General features: G+C 38.6%; 1 protein-coding gene across 1 annotated transcript; it reads left to right on the top strand.

Annotated features, from left to right (window-relative positions):
• Positions 1 to 1,776: 1,776 nt before the first annotated feature.
• MMADHC (metabolism of cobalamin associated D) lies at positions 1,777 to 23,468 on the top strand. The gene is made up of 8 exons (XM_008138698.3): positions 1,777 to 1,843; positions 2,368 to 2,427; positions 7,310 to 7,454; positions 10,352 to 10,569; positions 14,778 to 14,883; positions 16,520 to 16,650; positions 21,943 to 22,029; positions 22,948 to 23,468. The coding sequence occupies exons 2-8, from the start codon at positions 2,419 to 2,421 to the stop codon at positions 23,140 to 23,142; spliced, it is 891 nt and encodes a 296-aa protein (XP_008136920.1). The 5' UTR covers positions 1,777 to 1,843; positions 2,368 to 2,418; the 3' UTR covers positions 23,143 to 23,468.
• Positions 23,469 to 24,171: the final 703 nt, after the last annotated feature.

Raw genomic sequence — 24,171 nt, 5'->3', positions numbered from 1 at the left:
ACTGAAGCCAGAGGATCTCCTCAAGACACACATCTGATAATGCCATGACTCTGCTTAAATCTGCCCAGTTGCTTCCTGTTGTTTCCGGGATTACATCTACCTTAGTATTGCACAGAAGGCTGACTATGATTGGCCCGTGTCAACTCCAACTTAATCTCTTGATTACTTGTGGGTCTCCCCAACTGCCCACAGTGTTTTGGAGTCATATCTCTATTCACACTGCTTCCTTTGCCTGAAATGTCCTCAGCCCTCTACATCTTTTTCTGGCATTCAGGCAAATACCTACTCACTCATCTTTCAAAACAGTCCAAGCATCACCTCTGCTATGAAGTTATTCCTCACAGCCTCCTGTCATACTGCTGCGTGCTGACTCCTTTTATCTCCTTGATGGATGATTTTCTATCATGGCAAATATGAATGCACATAGTTTTCGATTTCAAAAAGCTTACAATCATCATTGAACCAGAAATCTTGTTATATAATCTGGACCAGTAAGCCAAATTAAAAGAGAAATCATGAGGCATGAAAAAATGAGTTGTAAGCAACTTCAACAGTGAGATCAATGGTTCTTCTCAGAGGCTCTGTGTGACTCCCAAGCACTAGGTGTTTTTATTTTTTTTGTGTGTGTGTACACATTAATACACAAGTATTAGCTATATATTAACTGATTTAATCTTCACAAACAGTCTATGAGGTGGGCACTATTATTATACCTGTTTTAGAAGTAATGAGCTCAACTGGCGAGGCTCAGAGGTTGAGCATCAACCTATGAACCAGGAGGTCATGGCTTGATTTCCCGTCAGAGCACATGCCCAGGTTGAGAGCTCCATCCCCAGAAGGGGGTGCGCAGGAAGCAGCTGGTCAATGATTCTCTCTTATTATTGATGTTTCTATCTCCCTCTCTCTTCCTCTCTGAAATCAATTAAAAATATATATTTTTTATGAAAGTAAGGAAGCCCTGGCTGGTTTGGCTCAGTGGATGGAGCATCCGCCTGCAGACTGAGGGGTCCTGGATTCGATTCTGGTCAAGGGCATATACCTGGTTGCAAGCTCCATGCCCAGTGGGGGAGGGGAGGAAGAGGGGGCATGCAGGAGATGCAGGAGGCAGCCAATCAATGATCCTCTCTCATCATTGATGTTTCTATCTTTCTCTCCCTCTCCCTTCCTCTCTGAATCAATAAAAATACACTTTTTTAAAAAGTAAGGAAATTAAAAGCATAAAGAGATTAAGTAACTTGTCCAATATGACCCAATAGAAATATCAGTATGAATAAAGTATGGATTTCGGTTAATTAAAAAATAACATTGATAAACAAAAATTGATAAATAAAAATTAATTTTATTGTAATGAACTAATATATATTTTGGGCCTATTCAAGGCTGATAGGCAAAGAAAAACCTAAGTGCCCTAAGCTCAAAAACAGTGAGTCATGAATAATAAAGTAAGATACAAAGAACAGAAGACTGTATTTACTGGGGGCAGTAAGAAAATTCTGGGGTGAGGTCAATCTATGAACTGGATCCGTAAGTTAATGAACAAAATGAAATGAACGCCTAACCCAGGTCAGGGGCCCTCCTGGCCAGTCCTCCAAGTCACTCTCACCTCACCTTTTCTCCTCCCACATTGTGGGCCCGGACTAGCCAATGGAAGGTCGGCTCTGCCTACGCCTCCTGTGCGCGTGCGCAGCGTCGGGTCGACGCTCCTCTCCATCCGTACGCTCGGAAGCAACTTCCTCAGCCTAGGCACTGTCCGCGCAGGCGCAACCCAGCTGCCGCGGCCGCCGCCATCTTCGCGGCGGGAAGGGTCGGGGTCTGGGACAGCTGGAGGCGGCGGTGGTGACAGGTATGGACGGTTTCCGCCCGCGGTAGCCCCTCCAGATTCGCCCGTGTTCGGGCCACAGCTCTCGGTATTGCTCCCCTTCCCACAGGGCCCTGTCTCCGTCCCCATTTTGTCCTGTCACTCTGGCTTCAGACTCTTGTTCGCGTCCTCACTCTTCCCGTTCCGCTCGAACCTTTGTTTGGAGCTGTTGGGTGGCCGCCCTGACCTGTGTTAAAATGCCTGCTCCGACGCTCAGGACCAGGCCTGGGCGCAGGCGCCCCACCGCTGCCCGGGTCTAGCCCGAGGTGTTTACTGCGGGCGCACGCCGAGGGCCCCGAGCCGCGGGCCTCCCGGGCGGGGCGGGGGCGGGGGCCGGCGGGGGTCTGGGCCGGCCGGGCCGGGCCGAGCTCGGCCTCCTTGGATGGACCGAACCTGGACGTTGGGCCTGTGGTGACCCGGGGACACACAGTCGGAGAGAGGGGCCGTTTCCGAGCGGTCTGCTGTTAAAGCCTACTCCCTCACTAGCCTGTCGTTTTGTCCTCCCCCAGGAGTAACGTTACGGAAGGGAAGATACTTTGCGTCTGCTCTCTCCGCCAGAAATGGCCAATGTGAGTAAATGCGTCTCTGAAGAGGCCGCTCAGTCCGATACGTACTAGTTGGGGAGCTTGTTAGGAAAAGGGGGAGGGGAGGGTTTGAGAGGGTGGGGGTGACACAGTGTCTTTCGTACGTAGACGACTTGGCGCAGCGCTTTTCCGCGGGGGTGCCGCGGGGATTTTAAAACTGGCCGAGCCTGGCCGCACAGGGGCCCTGGCCGCCTTCCCCTCCGATTGTCAGACCAAACAAAGGACAGCAGCCCGCACAGCAGCCGTTCGGGGTGAAGGAGTCAAGTTTATATCCATGTTTGTGGTCAGGTCGGCAAAATACTGTGTGTGTGTGTGCTTCAGAATTTTAGTAATTAGTTTTGTGTGCCACCAGTTGAAAAGGGTAGAAAGTCGCTAGAAAATGCCCAGGGAAGCAAGGGGCGTGAAATGGATGTTCTATGCCTTGACGGCAGCCTGAACGCATCCTTTTCAAGTAAAGTTGCACTTGTTTCTACAAATTCAGTTTTAGAAATGCATTCAGAGCCAGAATCCTTTCAATATATATATATTTTCAGTATATTATTTCAGTAAAATACTTCGAATCTATTTTTACGCTGTTTTTAAATTCTTTGTTTAGCCAAACTGGATGTTTTGTAGCAGTTTTAGTGCAGCAAGTAACTTTCCAAATCCAGCAAAATGAAAGCAAGAGATACTATTCACATAGACCAGAGGTATTTATTGACTGTCACTCCCCAGTTATTAATCGGACACGCCCTAGCATAAGGAGTTCATATAGTTGGGGACATGACATATAAAGGAAAACAGACAATAAAAGTAGGAAGTGATTTTTTTAAAGCCACATACACACACGGTACAATGTGGATTCAGCTTTGTGGAGAAGAGAAAGTAGGGACCTGGGATCAACTTAATCTGAGAAGCGTTTAATTTGAGTTTTGTGAAAGAATGGGATTCAGAGAAGCTAAGGTGTAAGTGGGACGAACAGGAGTACGTATATTCAAAGACACTCCCCCTTTCAAAAATCAAGAAGTTAGTTTTGCCTTCCCAAGTATAAGATATGTAGATAAAATTACTGGGAAATAAGTTTGGATTGTAGAATTCTGATCAAATAATAGCCTTGAAAGCCAAACAGTAATTTAGACATTATTTTTTAAATCATGATACTTCAGTCAGAGCAGTGTGTGAGGAAGATTAGTATGGCAACAGTTATCCAGAATAGTGTTTCTGTAACTGAACCTGATGTATTCAGGGAGAGTCTAATGATGTGACTATAGGGACAAGTTATAAAAGTAGACCACTAGTCTTGGCCATGTACGATGGATTTTTACCTAGCCATAACCACAGAAAGGGGACATTGTAAAGAAGCTCGTGGTACTCTCAAAGGAGAGACATTAATTAGAGTAGAATGCTAATATTTGACCTGGCTTTATACATTAGTTCAGTAGGGTAAACAATTTGAAAGCTACTTTGTAAATCCTCTTATTGTTAGAAAGAAAGTCATATAAAATTAATTTTAATATTCAGATGTACTTTTTGAATTTGGTGTTTATATGCATTGTAAACACTGAATGGATGTTACTAATAAGATATGCAGATATGTGTGTCTTCAACCATGTATTAGCATACATAGCAAGGATCAAAATGCCCATGCTTCAGTAGATAGACAGGTAAATTAAGAGGCATTGATGGGGATTTTGACAAACTGAAATGTCTACTTCTGATACAAAGGGAGCAGCCTTCCTTAGCCACAGCATTTGTTGCTAACTATTGTCTTCTGGGAATCTGAATCCAGTTCTGCCCGATCTTCAAGAACAGCTAAAAATCTGCACCTTTTGTGTGAAATCTCATAGTTTCTCAATGCTGATATCCAATTCAAATTTCTTGTGTAACACTGGACCACACAAAAATGTCTGTGGATGCATATGGATATGTTTCATAGATGACCAGTTTTCAGTCTTTGGTATAGACCATTTTTCTCCTCTCAGAACTCAGGCCTAAGAAGTGCCTAAAAGACTGTTTCTATTTATATGCTAAAAGAATTTTAAAATTGAATCTTAATAGCTTGTCATCTTCCCAAGTTTAGAGTCCTAGGTTTGTTTGAACTTAGTCATGTATAAAATATATACTTGTCCTCAACCTAAAATAAGCTGGCTATTCTAATTTGGGGGCTGTTTTATTGGCTGCAACTTGTAATCATTATGTTCATCAGTTGACCCAATGTCATAAAATCTGTCAAATTCACACAAAATATTTCACTTCCAACAATAAAAGATTTGAGAGCTATATAGGTTAAAGGGAAAATTTAAAACTAACTAGTACTATCATCAGCTATCTCTTTCAGTGGACAAATTAAATGCTGGTTTATTTTGCAAATAAAATGAAACTTGGTAATTAGATTTTCTTAGAATAGTTATTATATAACTTTTGTTAAAAGTTTTACCATGAAGAAAAATATAGAGTCTAGTGGCCTTGGTACTAAGAGGCTAAAATAATTGTTAATAATATTAGGCAACTTCTGAAATAATCTTTCTGAAATGAAATTGTTTTTGCTTGTGAAGCAAAGTGAATGTGATGGATCACAATAATATTTTAATAATCATACTTAAATTAGTATTAGTAACGGCATATAGAAGTGTTGTGAAAATTAAGTAAAACAGTACATGTGAAGCACTTAGCACAAGGACCTGGCCCAAAGTAACTAACACTATTGATTACTATTTAATATTGCCTCTTTCAGCTAATCTCTTAATAAGCTTCTTATTTTGAGGCTTTGCTCAAATATTTCTGATATTTAAATTTTTAAATTACATTTTAGATTCTGAGGCATATTCAATCTGTTAAATGTCCTCAATTGTAAAGGTAAATTTAGGGTATTATAGAAACACCCAAAAGTTTCTAGTTTCTCTAGTAGGTAAAAAAACTTAATAATTACTACCTTTGTCTCTTTGAGCAGATTGGGTACAGACAAGGGAGAAAGCTTAAATTTTCAGGTGGACTGAATGCTTTGGAGACATGCCTTGCACTTTAGGAGACTCAGAGGGAAGGTTCTATTCCAGGTCTTTAAGAGTTGAAATATTTAAGGCTTAGAATGTGAGGAAAAAGGGCATTTTAGCATAAGAACTCTTTTGACAGTCTAAAAGAAGGCAGAGAAATATGGAAAATGTGCGGTAGATATTTTTTTGTGACTAAAGAGTGAAGTAAGAGAAGGGAGGGTAAAATTAGTAATAAAATGCTGTCAGAATAAGACCAGTTCTGATGTTGTCTTGTATTTATGGTAAGAAATAAAGTCAGAAAGAACACATGGGTTGGATTTCAGAATACTATATGAAAGGGAAAAAGAATGAGTAAAGTGTCAAATGGCTAGACCCGTGGTCGGCAAACTCATTAGTCAACAGAGCCAAATATCAACAGTATAACGATTGAAATTTCTTTTGAAAGCCAAATTTTTTAAACTTAAACTTCTTCTAACGCCACTTCTTCAAAATAGACTCGCCCAGGCCGTGGTCTTTTGTGGAAGAGCCACACTCAAGGGGCCAAAGAGCCGCAGTTTGCCGACCACAGGGCTAGACTATTTCAACATCCTGGTAACTAGTTTCATGCCACCTCTCTAACCCCACTCCAGTCCATTCTCTGTGCTGCCCTTAATGGTACATACCTTAAGATATCCCATATTTTTATCATTTTACTCCACTCCCTCCCTGCCTACAGAATAAAATTCTGATTTATTATCTTGGTATAACCGGCCCTTTACTGTGTGTGCCAAATACAAGGCCTTTTATAGTTGCCCACAAGTCAACTTTCAAGACTGTTTTTTACTGCACTCCCCTATATTCTCCCTCACTGAACTTGTCACTCTTTGAATATATCTTTTACAGCTTCATACCTTTGTTCCTGAAAGGCGTTCATTGAAATTCCACTTTCCTAGCAAATATATCTTTTACAGATTCATGCCTTTGTTCCTGAAAGGCGTTCATTGAAATTCCACTTCCTAGCAAATTTCTACAAAACCTAATATACCCTCCCTGAAACTCTTTTTCTACTCCTTCAAGGATTTCTTAATTATTCAAATATTTAAATAGAATTTTACAGATGACATATTTGTTTTTATTATTTTCCACTAAACTAAAAAGTTGGCAAGTTTTAAATTTTTTACTGTAAAGGTCCAGATAGTAAATATTTTAGGCTTTGTGGGCCATAAAGTGTCGGTGCAACTATATTTAATTCTGCTATTGCGGAAAGTAGCCGTATAAGTGGGTGTTACTGTTACAATAAAACTTGCTTTATCAAAACAAACAGCAGACTATATTTTGCTATAGTTTCCCAACCCTTGCATTAAATTATTCTGACTCAAAAATTTTACTAAAAGTTTATGCATTTATAGTCATTCATTGTAACACCTCAGAGTCAAGGAAATGAACTTAGGATCAGAAAATGTATCACAAAGTATGTGCTAAAATGGAAGAAAGTGGACATTGCCATAAAACCAAGAGGAAAGTTGGCATGGGAGATAATTGGCACAATTTATAGCAGTATAAGAAGACAAGGGTTAGAAAATGAACAGGTTTTGATCCAAGGAAAGGTTTTGAAAGTTCCGTGATTTGAGAATAGAAGAATCTTACTACTTGGGCTACCTTTCTAGTGCAATTTTTAGAGGTTCCATTCTCTCTAGTGTAGCACTCTTAATTCTGGTCTTTATTGGAAAAGTAACTTATTACTTGTTTGTTTTAATATTCATGTTTATTTTTAAAATTATAAATATACATAATGCTTTTCATATGAAAAGAATAAATATACGTTTTAAAAGATATATTGCAGTGTGATTTGCCAGACGTTATCAAAGTATAACATTTTTATCCAGAAAAAATAATTTAAAATTTTGTGTCATTTTTAGGTGCTCTGTAACAGAGCCAGACTGGTTTCCTATCTCCCAGGATTTCACTCTTTAATTAAAAGGGTTGTCAATCCCAAAGCCTTTTCAACTGCAGGATCTTCAGGTTCTGATGAGTCTCATGTGGCCACTGCACCTCCCGATATATGTAAGTAAAAATTATTATTGCTTTACTTATAATTGTTTCAAAACATTTTTAGTTGTGTTTCCTATATTTCTTCTTGAGGTTTTACAGATTTTCTAAAGTTGAATTTATACCATTGAATATAGACTCAGAGCTCTGCCTAAATATTTATATCCGAAAGCTACAACATTAAAAAAAAAGAATATTGGTTTCTAAAGCTTACTTTCTTACACATTAGTTTCTATCTTCAAAAACATACAGTCCTCTCTGAAATAAATCTTTTAATTCTATTATACTTACCACTTTTTACTATTCTTTGCTGAATGTTTTAAATAGCTGGCACTTTTTATATATTTGTTTATTGAATCAGTAACTTTCTGCATCTAATCTATCTTGCACATTATTAATCATTCAAAAACATTTTAATTCTGTCACTTCCTTAATAAACCTTGGTTATCTCCCACTACTTTCTGTAGCAGTTCCAGACTCCCCAACCTATGAAAAATTTTCCGGTTCTAAAAAAATTTTTTTTTTAATTTATGTGATTAGGTAAATTTCAGGAGTGTTATATGCCACAGTCCTATATTAGAGACTTATAATGCACACTAAAATATTAAGGGAGGGCTCTTAGGAACTTAATGTAATGTATCCTAAAGGAATTGGGCATGGAATCCTTTTTTTCTTGCAACACGTTACTTACAGTGTAATGTAAGTTCACTTGAGCATGCCCCAGGTTTTCTTTACCCAGTTTTATACCCCTTCTCTGATTATTCCAACTTATATCTTCGGAAGGCTAAACATGTATTTATCATAAATGAAAGATTTGTCATTCAGGGGTTTGTATCCTGAATATATTTTTTAAAAATTTCATAAACTAATAGGAAAAAGACAGTAGAAAACCAAACAATATTTTTGCATTTTAAAATATAAATTTTGTTTTTATTTTTCAGATTATAATCCAAATTCAGTGAAAATCCTATTATAATTTATTTTAAATTTATCTTTATTGTTTTTTTATATACTTTTTATTGTTACTAGTATTACAGATATCTCCCATTTCCCCCCTCTTTCCCTCCCTCCTCCCAGCCCCTACCTATCCCCCCCCCCCCCCCATGTCTTCACTACCCTGTTGCCCATGTCCATGGGCTGTGCACTTAAGTATATAAGTTCTTTGGTTGGGGGAACAAAGAAGAGATAAATCAAACAATTTTTTTTTAATGTATATGAACAGACTATTCCTGGAAGAAAAAAACTAAATGACCAGTCAACATGAAATTATGCTCAAATCCACTGTTAACATGAGATATTTATTTTTTTCAATAGACTGTTAGATCTGAATAGTCTTTAAAACCAATTTTATTAAAAAATAGCTGATAGGTTTTTGCTTTTGAACTGACTTCAGTTAATCATTCATGTGTGTCAGCCTTATTACTCAAGATGGTCTTCAGACTAATAGCATCAATATCATCTAGAAACTTGATAGAAATGAAGAATCTTGAGCCTCACTCCAGACCTAATAAATCAGAATCTACAGTTTTATAAGATCTCCAATGATTTTTTTTGACATTTTTTACCTTTTTTTTTTCTTCACCTGAGGATATGTTTTTCTTGATTTTTAGAGAGAGAAACAACAACCAGCTGCCTCTTGTAAGCTCCCCAACCCGGGACTGAACCCACAACTGGGTATGTGCCTTGCTGAATGGGTCCTGAAACCCTTTGGTGCATGGGACAATGCTCCAACCAACTGAGCCACCTGGCCAGGACTCATAATTCTTAAGTACTACTTAAAAGTTTAAGAAATAATGGGCTAGAGTGTTTAGGTTAAGAATTATGAGACATTATCTAGATTCAAGAGGGAAGAGTTTTATGGTTGATGGTTGATGTTTGTCATAGTTCTAGAAGATGAATATGACACAATCGAATGATGGAGCAACCATATTTATATGGCCATTTTTAGTCACTCGGTTTGGGCAGAGTATTAAAAAATATTTTTATTGCCAACTGATGTCTTCGGCAGTCATTCCTTTCTGTAAACAAAACTCCTACTTGAGTATTTCTTTGTTTAGTTTTCTACTTTATTCTTTCCTGGATCTTTTTGAAATTTTCACAAGTTAGGATATTTTTAAAAAGTGAATGAAGCACTGTTTCTCTTCTGTAAGTATTTAATCCATGTTAACTCATTCGGTTGGGTAAACAGGGCATTATGTTATATGGTTCATGTAAGATTTTTCTAGCCCATCATTAACAACAGCTTCATGCCCCTCCCCTAGGGCAGTGGTTGGCAAACTGCGGCTCGCGAGCCACATGCGGCTCTTTGGCCCCTTGAGTGTGGCTCTTCCACAAAATACCATGTGCGGGCGCGCACGTACAGTGCAATTGAAACTTTGTGGCCCATGCGCAGAAGTCAGTTTTCAACTCTCAAAAGAAATTTCAATTGTTGTACTGTTGATATTTGGCTCTGTTGACTAATGAGTTTGTCGACCACTGCCCTAGGGTAACCCCTGTTATGTTCAGTATGCTTCATTTTAGATCCCCCCTCCCCTTTTTTTTAACATAAATATAAGATTTTTAAATAAATACCATCCTTTGACTTAGCTTTTTCTCTTAAGGTAATATATCTTGGACTTCAATATCAGTGAAGATATACTATATTCTTTTTCATAATTATCAAGCATTAAATAATAATGGATTACAGTACTTTCATTAAATCTAATAATGGACTTGCTTAGGAGTTGACAACTGGTTGCTTTGATTAGCAATTTGGAAATAACTTGAAACTAATTTATATTCACATAGAAAAGCAAATTTCAAAAGTATCATTTAGGTAAAAAATACCAATTCTAAAAAGAATTCATTTTTTCAGTCTCCCAGTATACTTTACCATTAAGGAGAAAATGACTCATTTTGTTGTTTCTTTTCAGGCTCTCGAACAATATGGCCGGATGAAATAATGGGACCATTTGGGCCTCAGGACCAGAGATTCCAGCTTCCTGGCAACATAGGTTTTGATTGTCATCTCAATGGGACCATGTCACAGAAGAAAAGCCAGGTTCATAAAACTTTACCTGATGTTTTAGCAGAACCTTTATCAAGTGAAAGACATGAGTTTGTGATGGCACAATATGTGAATGAATTTCAGGTAAATTGTTAATATCATATATTCTGTTTTTATAATGCTATATTAATTTCCATAAACAGTACCTTTATTGAAAAAAGTAAAAGAAAAATATTTAATTCCAATATATACAAAAACAACATAAGTAGATTTTTTAAAGTTGGCATTGTCCTATGTATTTTACTTTAGATTACAGTCTTTTTAGGTAATTAAATCTTCAGAACTGTCTTTTGATAACTGCTTATTTCATCATATAGAGATAATTTGATTATTCTTACATTACTGAAAGTTTAGATTCCTGTTTTTTACTTCTATAAATTGTAATTATTTGTATATGGACTAAATTCCTGCTATATTCCTTTAGCCATTTAAAAACTTAAGAAAATTTTGAGATCTCTGAAATTCTTCAGATGCAGTAATCTAAAAAGGAAAACTTATAAGTGGGCTTGTGTTATTTTAAATACAACTTCTGAGGGTTCGTTTTAATCTGCTGTTGTATAAATGAATGTTTTTAAATTAGTTTTTAAAAAACTAGTATTGCTTCATTGCCCAATCAAGTGGAAAGTTATGTGCTATTCAGTTTCTGTCAAACCCCCGATTCTTGTCATTTTTCACATTTCTACATAGTTTCAGGCTAGGTTTTTATCAATACCACGTTATTAAAAGCAACAACCCCTTACAGTTATTATGGGTTATATTAGATAACCTAATATTGGGATACAGTTGACCTCCCCTGATTTTTTTATCTCAGATTATTCCTTCTCAGTCCTCTTGGCTCCTCCTCTATCTACTAATCACATGATATTTCTCATACATTTCTGTTCTTCATCTTTTCTTTTAAATTAATTCCTGGTCACTTATTCCCTTGGCTTCCTTTCTCAGGTGGTGTTTTTATAATTTCTAACTTAATATTTCTACCATTTCTGTGTTTATATTTCTGTCTGCCCATCAAACATCTTTGGATATCTCACAAGTCCCAGACTTTGCATGTCTAGTACTGAATTAGTTCTATTTTCTCTCAAACCCTGTCCTTTTATATTTTCTGGAGTATAAATGACTTAGCTATTCTCCTACTGCCCCAAGATAAAAATTATACTGCCAGTCTTAAATCCTCTCTCCATCATACCTCCATAATTAGTAATGAAATCTCATTGCTTTTATCTCTTAAAGTAGCTTTTATATTATTTGTGCCCTTTCAGTTTTCAATAATATTGCCAGAGTTCCAGGCTACCTTATCTTACCTAGATTCTTAGAGGCATTATAATATGATGAACAATGGAGAAAGGATAAATCTAGGTTCAAAGGTTAGCTCTGCCATTTACTTAATGAGAAAATGACTTACCTTTCATAGCCTCTGTCTCTATATATAGAACTAGTGGCCTGGTGCACGAAAATTTGTGCACTGCGGGAGTGGGGGGGCCCTCAGCCCAGCCTGCCCCCTCTCACAGTCCAGGAGCCCTCATGGGATGTCCCTGGGGGGAGCGGGCCTAAGCTGCAGTCTGGCCTCCCTCTGCTGGAGGCAACCGGCCGATCAGGTATATAGATACTTTCTGAAGGCAGCACAGACTCCTTCCTTATTTCTTTCCTCTGTGGTTGGAGAATAGGGGATTGAGAGGTGGAGTCAGAACTGTGGCCGGGCCTGGGGGTTTTTTGTAGGCAGCAGAAAGAGAGAGAGGGCTGAGGAAAGTCTAGACACGGTTTCCTTCAATTGTCCTCCCTTACTCCGGGCCCCTCCCTTCTTTTTTTCCTTGTCATGGTGGATGCTCAGGCCTCGGACCAACAGCCAAGCGATGGTGGGGTTCAGCCCCCTCACTTCTCAGCTGAACGTACAACCGCCTCACATTCCAGGCGGGGCTGTTTTCAAGTGGCTAATGCTCTGGGAATTCATGCCTCCCGGCCTTTCCCCTCTCAGTTTCCTCCTTGGGTCTGTTGCACACTTCACCGAGACACCGAAGCAGCTCTGCCCTGGTAGTTCTGCACCGGGCCCCACTGGGCACTCTTCCTCAAGGCCTCCAGGTCCATAGTCTGCACTCGGGGAGGTCGCCCAGAGCCCATTCCCCCAGGCAAGTGGGGCAGGGGGCTGGCTTGGAGAGCTGTAGGAAGATGGCAGAGTAAGAGTTGGTATGAACCAGTGCCTGCTCAGCCAGACTTCCTAAGCTCCCCGCCAGGCCCAGGCCAAGCCCCTTCCCCACACCAGGAGGATCCTAGCTGAGGTCCCCTCCCTGCACTCAGCGCCCTCCTCCCTGTTCCACCACCGGGGGGCAGGAGCAGCTCGCCCGCTCTGGACCCTGCCAGCCCGTCAGGTGGTGCAGCCTAGGGCGCTGGTGGCCGCGAGCCTCCTCCCCCTCCCTGAAGCGTGGGTCGGGGTCTCAGTCACAGTGCGTGGAGACACCACTTGCCACTGAGCCATCATCCAGCCCATGACCTGTGGGGGCTGGGGTGGCCTTGGCCTCCCGCTGGCCCCACCGAAGCCAGACTCGGCTTGGCCGGCCACCCCCGCCGCCCAAAGGCTGCGCATCCCTGCAGCCCTCGTGAATCGCCGCAGCCCAGCTGTCCCATCCCAGGAAGTGGCCATCCAATCACCATGGCTCACTCCCTGGTGCAGTCGAGCATGTAGGCAGGAGCTGGGCCATCGAGGGGAGGGAAGAGGGATGTGCGGGCCTGTGCAGAAGCGGAGAACTTGGCAGTGTAAACACAGCCCTCCACACCACTGCGGCGGCCGGCCCTCGCTGGCTTGGAGTCGCAGTGGTCGGTCAGGGAGAGGCTGCATATTCAGTCATCTTATATTGTAATTTAGCGTTGTTATCGCCATGAGGCAGCCTCACGCAAGTCCCCGCCTCTCTCTCTCTCTCTCTCTCTCTCAGAGGTCAGCAGTTCAGCCCCCTCGGCATGCTGCTCCCGCATCCTGACATTCGGTTGAGCTTTTGGTTGTTCTGGATGTTACAAACACTGGCTTTTTATATATAGAGATGGGGATAATAATCTCAGGCCAGTGCGGGGGTGAGCTAGAAGAGGTCAAGGGGGGAAAGAGGGACTTATGTAATATTTTCAACAATAAATATTTTTAAAGTGATGATGATGATAATAATAATCTCAGGCCCAGAAAGTTATGAGCATTATATGTGAAAGTGTATGTAAAGCAGTAAGTGATTAATACGTTGGCTTTTACTAGTCTATACCTGCTTCTCATTACCATACATCTTCCAAAGTAATACTACCATTAGCTTTTTATATCTTATTTGGCTATTCCGCATTACTTATAAAGTCAGAAGTTCTTAATTTGATATAAATATGGCTTTCCACAATTTTGACCCTTATCATTCCCACTTTACCTCCCTCTACTTCCTACTTTCTCTGTACCTCAGTTACAGCATGCTTTTAATTTTTTTAAATACACCATTCTTTTTGACCATTGAATGCCTTTACCACTGTTACTATCTCTTGCTGGACTGTTTTCCTCCTGAATTTGTAACCTATATTGCACATACTTTTTACCTATCAAACATGCACATCAATTAACATTTAGCTCAAATATGATGATTTCAACCTTTTTCTGATTTCTCTCAGCAAAGCAAGTTTCTTCCCTATCTATAATGCTAGAAGACATTCTTCATAATTCTGTAGCACTTTTCCTATTGGATTGCGTTTATTTGTTCATGCTCTTTTTCTTCTACTAGCTCTGATATACCTAATAGTAAAGATTGGATTTTTTTTTTACCTTTGTAGTGCCTGTGCTTGTCAGTGTCTTATGTATAGTAGATGCCCGTAAATTTCAGTTGAGTAAAAGTCTCTAAGCTCTTTCTATAGGAGAGGCTGCATATTCAGTCATCTTATTTTGTAATTTAGTGTTGTTATCCTCATTTTTCAGATTACAGAATGAAAGGAAAGATAATTAGATATCACCAAAATATAATGAGGTAACATTGTAGGGCACAATTATGGTATTTTAGTTAATTCCTTAGCCAACTTCTATTCATATCGTCTCATTATATCAGTATATTTGTACATTCTTGGTTTTTTATTTTGGTTTTTTGTTAGTTTATTTGTTTAGATTTTTCAGATCCTGTATTCATCATAGAGAAAAGTTTGAGTGTATCAGAAAAAAACTACTACCCCACCAATAGTTAGATTAGGATTATGAAAAATACTTTCTAGGGAAGATAAATTCATAACAGGCAAGATATTTTATTTGAATTCTAGATTTTGTGTACTTATATTTATTTTCCCCCTAGGGTAATGATGCACCTATTGAACAAGAAATTAACAATGCAGAAACATACTTTGAAAGTGCCAAAGTGGAGTGTGCAATCCAAACATGCCCAGAATTGCTACGAAGAGGTATGTTGTGCTTCTATGCATTTTGCACTAATGTATATTTGATAATGGTACTAATTTTTTAATGTGTTGAATAATGTGCTCCATAGGAATTGTAATATTTGTGTTTTACTTAATATTTTACCATGTCTGGAAGAAAATGATTACGTGGCCAAGATAGAGGCTTTCAAATGTTCCCTGCCATCTGACCTCATGCCATTGGATAGGGATAGTAGAATTTTTAATAACTTTTTCCCTGTAGCTTTTCCCTCAAGTTATTTCACTCCTCTGTGATTATTATAGTTACTAGAGGCTCGGTACACGAAATTCATGCACTTGCGGGGGTGGGGGTGTCCCTCAGCCCAGCCTGTATCCTCTCCAATCTGGAACCCCTCACAATCCGGGACTACTGGCTCTTAACTGCTCGCCTGCCTGCCTGCCTGATTGCCCCTAACTGCTTCTGCCTGCCAGCCTGATCACCCCCTAACCACTCCCCTGCAGGCCTGATTAACACCTAACTGCTCCCCTGCTGGCCCGATCACCCCCAGCTGCCCTCCCCTGCTGGCCTGGTCGCCCCCAACTGCCCTCCACTGCCGGCCTGATCTCACCCCCAATTGCCCTCCCCTGCCGGCCTGATCTCACCCCCAACTTACCTCCCCTGCCAGCCTGGTCACCCCCAACTGCCCTCCCATGCAAGCCTGGTCCCCCCCAACAATCCTCCCCTGCCAGCCTGGTCACCCCCAACTGCCCTCCCCTGCCAGCCTGGTCACCCCCAACTGCCCTCCCCTGCCGGCCTGATCTCGCCCCCAACAGCCCTTCCCTGCCAGCCTGGTTGCCCCAACTGCCCTCCCCTGCCGGCCTGATCTCGCCCCCAACAGCCCTTCCCTGCCAGCCTGATCTAGCTCCCAACTGCCCTTCCCTGCCAGCCCTATCACCCCTAACTGCCCTCCCCTGCTGTCCTGATCTCGCCCCCAATTGCCATCCTCTGCCGGCCAATTTGGTTCTAATTGGTTGGTTTCTATGCCAGTCAGCATCTCTAGGCCTGTCAACGGGGCCTGCTCAGAAAGGCAGGGCTGATCAGCAGCCCCGGTGGAGGCCTGGAGAGAAATGGAGGCACGGCTGCTGGCCAGGCCTGGAGAGAAAGAGGGAGGCAAGTGCTGATAAACAGCTACCACAGAGGCTACGGATCAGACCCTGCTTCTCTCTTCAGGACTCTCCAGGCCTGATTCGCAGCCCCCTCAGCAGTCAGTGCTGGGTCTCCACGGCAAATAAGCGCTGACTGCAGGACTGACTTTTGGTTGGTTGAGCCTCTGGTTGTTGTGGATGTGACGGAACCAGGGTTTTTATATATTAGGATAGTTACATGAGCTGATACATAATCATAAGAAAAATCTTAATAACAAACTTTTTAAAAAATTATACGACCATAATATGTAATCCTACAGAATTGTTGTCATTAATATAACAGTTCATCCAACCAGAGCAGAAGTGAAACAAAATCAAGTTTGTCATCCTTTTAAAAATTAATATGCATTTATAAACCTGAGTTGGTACCACAATAATTTAACTTAATCATCTTTCTAAATAAGTGTTTTTATGCACTGATTCTCTTTTTTAAAACCAAATTATTTTCTTCCTGGAATTTTTTTCTTATTTATAGATTTTCAATCACTGTTTCCAGAAATGGCCACCAACAAACTAATGATTCTGACCGTAACACAGAAAACTAAGAATGATATGACTATGTGGAGTGAGGAGGTAGAAAATGAAAGAGAAATGCTCTTAGAAAAGGTAATTTCTTTCAATTGGTGACAATTTAATTTTATGATTTTATTTAAATAGGAATGAACCAGTGTTTTAAAATGCTGGGTGTCTTTTCTAGTCTTTATTAATTATCTGCTAACTTATTTCATTATTAAAGAGCTTACATCTTTTCTAAGAATATCAATGCCACAATTTTGAACAACTAAGATTCTGTCTAATACTTTCCTTAATTCTTGTGAATTTAGTTTTGTTTTAGGACATTTGAAAAATAGTGTAAAAAAATAAAATAGATGGGTATGTACTCCATACCCATCTCTCTCTCTGTCCCTATGTCTGACCTTCCTTTCTCCTTCCATCTGTCTGTCTGTCTCTCTCTCTCTCTCTCTCTCTCTCTCTCTTTAAAGCATGTCAAATAAACAGGGAAAATTACCCGTCTTCTTCAAGGAGTAAACGGTAACTGTGTACAGTGCAATAGTCATAAAAAACTATATACTCACATTTTTTTTGTCCTTTGCTTTTAGTCTGAAGATATGTTTTAACTTTCTATAACATTACACAAAGATAGATTTCATTTTTTGTAAATTCTGCATATACATCCGATGGGCAAACCATACATTTTTTAAGTTACTTAAAATTTTCCTTTAGTAACTTAAAAGTTGAAAACCAAACTTTTTCTTTTATAGGCGGTGAGTATATTTGTACATATATTCTTTATGCACACTCTTATATCTCTAGATTTCTAAATAGGAAATTGCTAAATTAAGGGGTATGTTCATTTTGAATTTTGATAGGTGCTGCCAATTTGCCCACGAAAAAGATTGTCTTAGTGTATAAGCTCTCACCCTATCTTACCTTGGATATAAGCATTTCTTTTCATTTTTACCAACCTGAGAAATGTTAAGAAGTGACTTCCAAGTCTTAAATTTTAAAATTATGTAATTCTCTGAGGGTTTTTTGTTTAGCTGTATTAATTTATTTGTCTGAAAGATAGAAATATTCCTGTGCCTGTGTGACAGGTTAGGAATAACTCACTTGGGTAATCTTAGCTAACTATAGTTTAAAAAATTTCCTTTACTAATTTCCAGGCAGGATAATGTTAGGAATTACTTTATATTTTCTTTATGTATTGGACGTGTGATTCTCTTCATTTGTAAAAATATAATTTACACAATTAACAGTGTTTTATAATGATGACTTAATAGTACTTAAAAGTCCCTCGTTGAGCTTTGCTAATAAATTTCATGCAGTAGGCAACAATCTGAGCAAGTTATATGCTAGTTAACAAGGAAATTACAGAGAGGCATAAGACATTGTTTTTGACTTGATAGAGATCTCAATTTAGAGAGTTGAAATTTAAATAGGCATTAACTCAAACATTTTTATTTACATTTCAAGATAATGTTTACTAAATTTATACTTATCACTCTCACTAGAGAGCTCTTGTGTGTTAGCATTTTTTTGACCAGTTAAAGATTCTGAACCTCTTTTGATACTAATCCCATTATAGTTGTAAGTCAGTTTTTTATAACCAACTAGTGGCTCGGTGCACGGATTCATGCACATTGAAAGGAAATTAATTAGAAGAAATATTTTAATGTCGCTATTCGCCCTTTATAATAGAAGTGTCAACCAAATTCATGATCAGCAATGACAGATCGAAACACATGCATGCGATTGGCACCAGCGAGAGCTTTATCTGTATCACGCATGTGCTAGTCAACTTAACCTGTTATATATAGAGAATAAACTTGCTTAGTTAGACCTGCTTTCTTATTTAGCTAAACTTTTTCCAGCCCAGTGAAGCACCACAACTTCTCTTTCAGGTAATTGTCAGCAACACAGCAATAAATATCAACACAAAGCAGATTATTATTGTAGATCATGCAGGGAGAACAAAGGGTAAAATATTTAACTGCAGCAGTGTTTGACTATATCCTGCACAGTGAGAAAGCCTGCAGTCATTTTCAAGGTCCACCATTTCTTCTTTTCAGTCAGGTCAAGTTTCTAAGCTTTCTAAATCTCCGTTTTCCAACTAATGAAAAGAAAATAGGATTCTACCGAGTCTCCTATCTACCTACTCTGGAACTTCTGTGAGGATCAAATGAGATGAGGCATGGGAAAACGCTTCACATATATTTGGTTAAACTAGTGTGAAATGTTTGCACCTGGCTATAAAGCAAGTCATGTTCCTGGGCTGAAGAAACTCCAAGGAGGCTAGTCGCTAGGGGGAGGAAGCTGGGCGTTGCTACGTGATGCCTTTATCCAGTGCCCACAGCCACTGTTTCTGGGCTGGGCTGTGGGCTGCATTTTGCACCATGGGCAGCGTTGGCTGCGATTTGGAAGGCTGTCGCTCCAGGGTGGTGGCAGGGCCTGTGTCCCACTTGGGGGAAGCCGAAGGTTGCTTTGTTGGTGCCAGATTCGCGGTGCCCACGTCATGGCAGCTCCTGCATTGAGTGTCTGCCCCTTGGTGATCAGTGCGTGTCATAGCAACCTGTTGGACGGTCAGAGGCTCACTTAGCATATTAGCCTTTTGTATGTATGTGTATGTGTGTATGTGTGTGTGTGTACACACACATATATATACACACACACACATATAATATAGATTTCAGGGCTTTGAAATGGCATATGCTTCATCTTAAAACAGATTTTTCTATTTTAGATACATTAGTGGTTATTTTAGAACCACATGTATTTTACTGTCAAAATAGGTATTTTATGTTTTATGGTTTAAATGTATTTTTCCAGCAGATGTCAATATTCAATATTGATGAATAGAAATCTTAAGAGAAATACTTAAACTGGGTCTTTTTGTGATAATAATGGGATTCTTTTAGTTAAACTTGACAAATATTTCATTGTATTGTTTTTTTCTCTTACAGTTTTTGTGTATAGCACATCTCTGCATGATACTGATATACTAGTGACTTTTCTACATCATATTCAGTAGTTTTTCTATTTTTAAGAATTACGGGGATTAACTAAATACAGCAATAAATAGAAATATTAAGTGTGAAGGTAATCTAAAAAACACGGTATTAATGTTTCTCATTAGTTTACAAGAAAGTATTGGGAGAAAATAAGTTAGCTTAAGTTAGCGGGTCAGCAAGCTTTTTCTGTAAAGATCCAGATAGTAAATGTGTTAGGCTTTGTAAGCCAAAGGCTCCAACTACTCAACTTGACTCTTGTATTGCGAAAGCAACTATCCTACCTAATAAAATGGTAATATGTAAATTACCATCACTCCGCTACACTACACCCATGATTGGGCCAGCGGGAGGCGTAGGGGGCGGGACTCGGGGTGGCCGGGGTAGCCGATTGGGCCAGCGAGCTCAGTGTCTGCGCCATAGCTGTGCTGCGGCACAGAAGGGACCTCTGGGGCAGCGAGCTCACGTCCCGCCGCGGACCATCAAAAGCAGGGGAGCTGGGTGCCTGTCTGCTTCGGCACCAGCGGACAGGCACCCAGCTCCCCTGCAATCGAAAGCGAAAGCATGTAGGGGACCCTACACGTGCAGGATTCAATCATGCACTGGGCCTCTAGTGTGTGTGTGTGTGTGTATATATATATATATGTGTGTGTGTGTGTGTGTGTGTGTGTGTGTTTTTGTATATATATATATATATATATATATATATATATATATATATATATATATATATAGGCCTGGCCATGTTCCATTAAAACTATATACAAACAGGCAGCCATCTGGGTTGGGCCCTCAGGTTATAGCTTGCTAACCCCTTATTTAGGATATGGCCCATATTCCTAAGGTTTTTACTTTTGAGGTTGTCAACTTAAGTCAGCGAAGCCTCTTTACTCTAAGTGGGCCAGAAATCCATATTACGTAGCACTGCACACCCTGATTATCACCATTCAGCTTTCAGTGGATTCTTTCTGCTTGGCCTCCCAGAATCTCACCATGTGCGTGCACAGCTCAGCTCTTACCTATATCACCAGGGTCAATTGCGCTGCAAACTACCTGGAGCCTTGCTTGCTTATCTCCCTCTTCTTCAGTACCTGTTCCACAAATTCCATATGTTTCAGCAGTCCATAATTCTTGTTTTCTACTACCTCCTCAGTGCAGTGACACCATCATTTGCTTGGAATCTACTTCTTTGCCCTGTGACTAGAAGGTATACCCAGACAAAACTGAAAAATATGGGGTCACCTCATCTGTTCCCCATCTGTCAAAGATAAAGTTTTGTCTGACTGTTATTCAGGGTCTAAAAATAGTTGCCTCATATATTCTTGTCACTTTTATAGTTTTCAGCAGATGACAAGTTTGGTACCTATTACTGTTATTGCTGGAAGTGGAACTCTACCCTATTTTTAAAAAAATAGGTATAAATTAATCTTTTTTATTGATTTCATAGGAAGGGAGAGGGAGAGAGATAGAAACATCAATGATGAGAGAGAATCATTGATCGGCTGCCTCCTGCATGCCCCCTACTGGGGATCAAGTCTGCAACCCTGAGCATGTGCCCTGACTGGGAATTGAACCATGACTTCCTGGTTCATGAATCTACATTCAACCACCGAGCCACACTGGCCTAGTGTATCCCCTTGTTTTTAATCATTTATGGTCTGTCGTTTTTTGTTGTTGTTTTTTAACATTCTAATTTGGGTCCTAATATTTGTTACTGTCTTCACTGGTTAGACTTCCGATAAAGCTAATAAAGTAATCATAAGCATTAGGATGGTGAGGCCAAGATTTTGACTAGTTGATACATGCACATGGTATATAATAATTATACACTATACAAAAGAAACAGTTTTATAATGAAAAGTAAGCATCCTATCCCATCTATCCATTTATCCTATTATTTCTATGTACCTTTTCAGAAGTATTTCACTACTGAGAGTGGATAGATGTGTTTTTGAAGGGCACATAAACAAGTATATGATTTTAATGTTTATTCAAATTAATGAATGGTTCAGACCTTTTTATTATAAACATTTTGTTTTTCCTTTCTTACCTTATTTCTAATATTTCTATAGTCTTACAAAATAGCAACTATAACTTATAGTTCATGATAAATTCAGGAATCAATAGCACAGAACTGATTAGAATTAGTTCCTAAAATAAGAAATAGTTTACAGAAAAAAATACACAATTTAGATTTCTTGAAAAAAATGAAAATGTTATATGAACCATTAATCTTTTAGACTGGTGAAAATAATCTTAATGACTTTATCAGTTTCAAGTTTTTATTAATCTTATTGAATTCTCTGAAGCAAAACATTTATTTAAAAATTTATTAAAAATAAAATCTGTAGCCCTGCTATATTGAGCATATTATTTGTCATTTTCTATGCAGTTTATCAATGGTGCTAAGGAAATATGCTACGCTCTTCGAGCTGAAGGCTATTGGGCTGACTTTATTGACCCATCATCTGGTTTGGCGGTGAGTAATTAAATTAAAAGTTTGAAAGCCAGGTTATGTAACTTGAAGTAGAAGTGGTTTTTATTATTGTGAAATCGTTTGTAGCTATAACCTTGGTTAAAATAGATTATTTAAGACTTTTTTAAAACCTCACAATTTTACCAAAAAAGAACCACAGTGAGTCAGTTGCATTCACAACTTATAGGGACCCCTATCACTCATACTTAGGTTTCTGCATCACTTTAAGGATTTTTAAATTAAAAATAATAAAAAGTTATTTCCATCCTCATTATTTAATTTATATTGAATTGATGTGTTTATTGTTTGTTAGTTGAAAATTACTTACCTGTAGTTCCTTTAAGGAAGAAAAAATTATTTTTAGAATTAAGGAAATATGGATGATAAAATAAATATTTGGAAAAAGTAACAATTTTAAAAATTAACATAAAGTTATATTTTGAAAATAACTGAACTACATTCTAACATTTTAAATTCTGAGGGGTTTTTTTTTTGTTAAAATAGTAATTTTTTTTAAAAATCTTCATATAGGAATATATACTATTTCTTCTCTAAGTCAAGTAAGATGGAGTAGACTTAAAATGAAGAACTTACTCTGGACTTTACCTTCCTTTTCTTGTAAATGAACCACAGATGATTATCTAAAATTTATTCCATCTTTAAGATGGTGCAATGTTATGCATTTGGTTCTAGATAACATGAAATTTGCTAAATCATTCATTTCACATTTCCAGAATGCACAGGTGTTGGGGGGAGAGGAGGTGTTAGGGCAGTTTATTTGTTTCATGCGACCTTTTTATTATTTGGTTTTAAAAAATATTTGGAGTATTAAAATAGATACATGTTTTTGTTTGCATGAAAATTATTGCTACATTGTCTTTCTTGCTAATGAAAATACTTCATTTTTTAAATTTCCTCCAGTTTTTTGGACCATATACAAACAACACTCTTTTTGAAACAGATGAACGCTATCGTCATTTAGGATTCTCTGTTGATGACCTTGGCTGCTGTAAAGTGATTCGTCATAATCTCTGGGGTACCCATGTGGTTGTAGGAAGTATCTTCACGAATGCAACACCAGATAGCCATATTATGAAGAAATTAAGTGGAAACTAGTAGTAATGTCAATTTATTTACTGTACTATTTCTACTTAACACTTGGGTTGATCGATAAACACTGTCAAAGGCTTCAGATTTTAAAATTTACTTATTTCTAGGTATTTATTTCAACATTTGTAAATTTACAGCATTGACAAGGACTTGTGATTTTTAAATCTCAAAAGTTCATATTGTCTATGAATACATGTTCAGCACATCCACATTGTACAGAATGTGGTAAATAACATGTAACTATGGTATGATCTCCTATTGTTACTGCTCCCTTTATTGGAAAAACCTTAGTTTTAATTATTTTCTCCAAAAATAAATTATACATTTGCTTATGGTGTTTTTTTTCATTGCAATATTTTTTAAATGTGGTTCTTAAGACTCCTAAGAAATTGTATTAATCTTTATAAAGTAGTTTTTTTTAATGTATGTGATTGAAAAGTCTAGATTTAACTTTTCCTAATTTTCTTTTTTCTTACACTAGTCTTGAGTATTGCTTTGAAATAATGTACATATAGGAAAAGAAGAATAAGAATAATACTACATATATAAAGGCATATGAGTCTCATCCTTATACATACTTAAAGGAATAATTCTTAACTTCTTGGTTGTAATAAATAAATGTGGATTATTTTGAGACAAAACTATGCCTCAAGCTGTTAAATCATATCTCTCCAATTTTAAAAATGCAAACTGTGAGACATTACAGCAGTATCTCATTTGTGACAGAGCTAGTTTTTACAGCATTGTGAACTTTTTAAAAAATCACACCTTTTCATTGGTGAGGCTTTGCCAGTAGGAATAGAGACAAATCTCAGGAGAACAAGTAACTTCTACCAGATGAATTATTTCATTTTTGTCATATTTGCAATTTTACTTCAGGGTACATGAAATGCCATAGTCATTAAATATGCTTCCTTAAAATGAAAACAGGCTGGAAAGATGAAGTTGCGATGTTATAATCTGCCTTGATCTTGTATTTAAAAATAGATGCTCTCCTAGCTGGTTTAACTCAGTGGATAGTGTCAGCCTGGGACT

This window comes from Eptesicus fuscus, chromosome 11, assembly GCF_027574615.1.
Source record: "Eptesicus fuscus isolate TK198812 chromosome 11, DD_ASM_mEF_20220401, whole genome shotgun sequence".
Lineage (NCBI taxonomy): Eukaryota > Metazoa > Chordata > Mammalia > Chiroptera > Vespertilionidae > Eptesicus > Eptesicus fuscus.
Note: the sequence above shows the minus strand (reverse complement) of the source record. Positions and strands in the feature narration are given on the sequence as shown.

Bases quoted from the DNA above. Each gene is read 5' to 3' on its own strand.
- MMADHC (XM_008138698.3), top strand. The intron at 7,455-10,351 runs GTAAGTAAAAAT...GTTTCTTTTCAG, and splicing joins CACTGCACCTCCCGATATAT to GCTCTCGAACAATATGGCCG. The intron at 16,651-21,942 runs GTAATTTCTTTC...TTTTCTATGCAG, and splicing joins GAGAAATGCTCTTAGAAAAG to TTTATCAATGGTGCTAAGGA.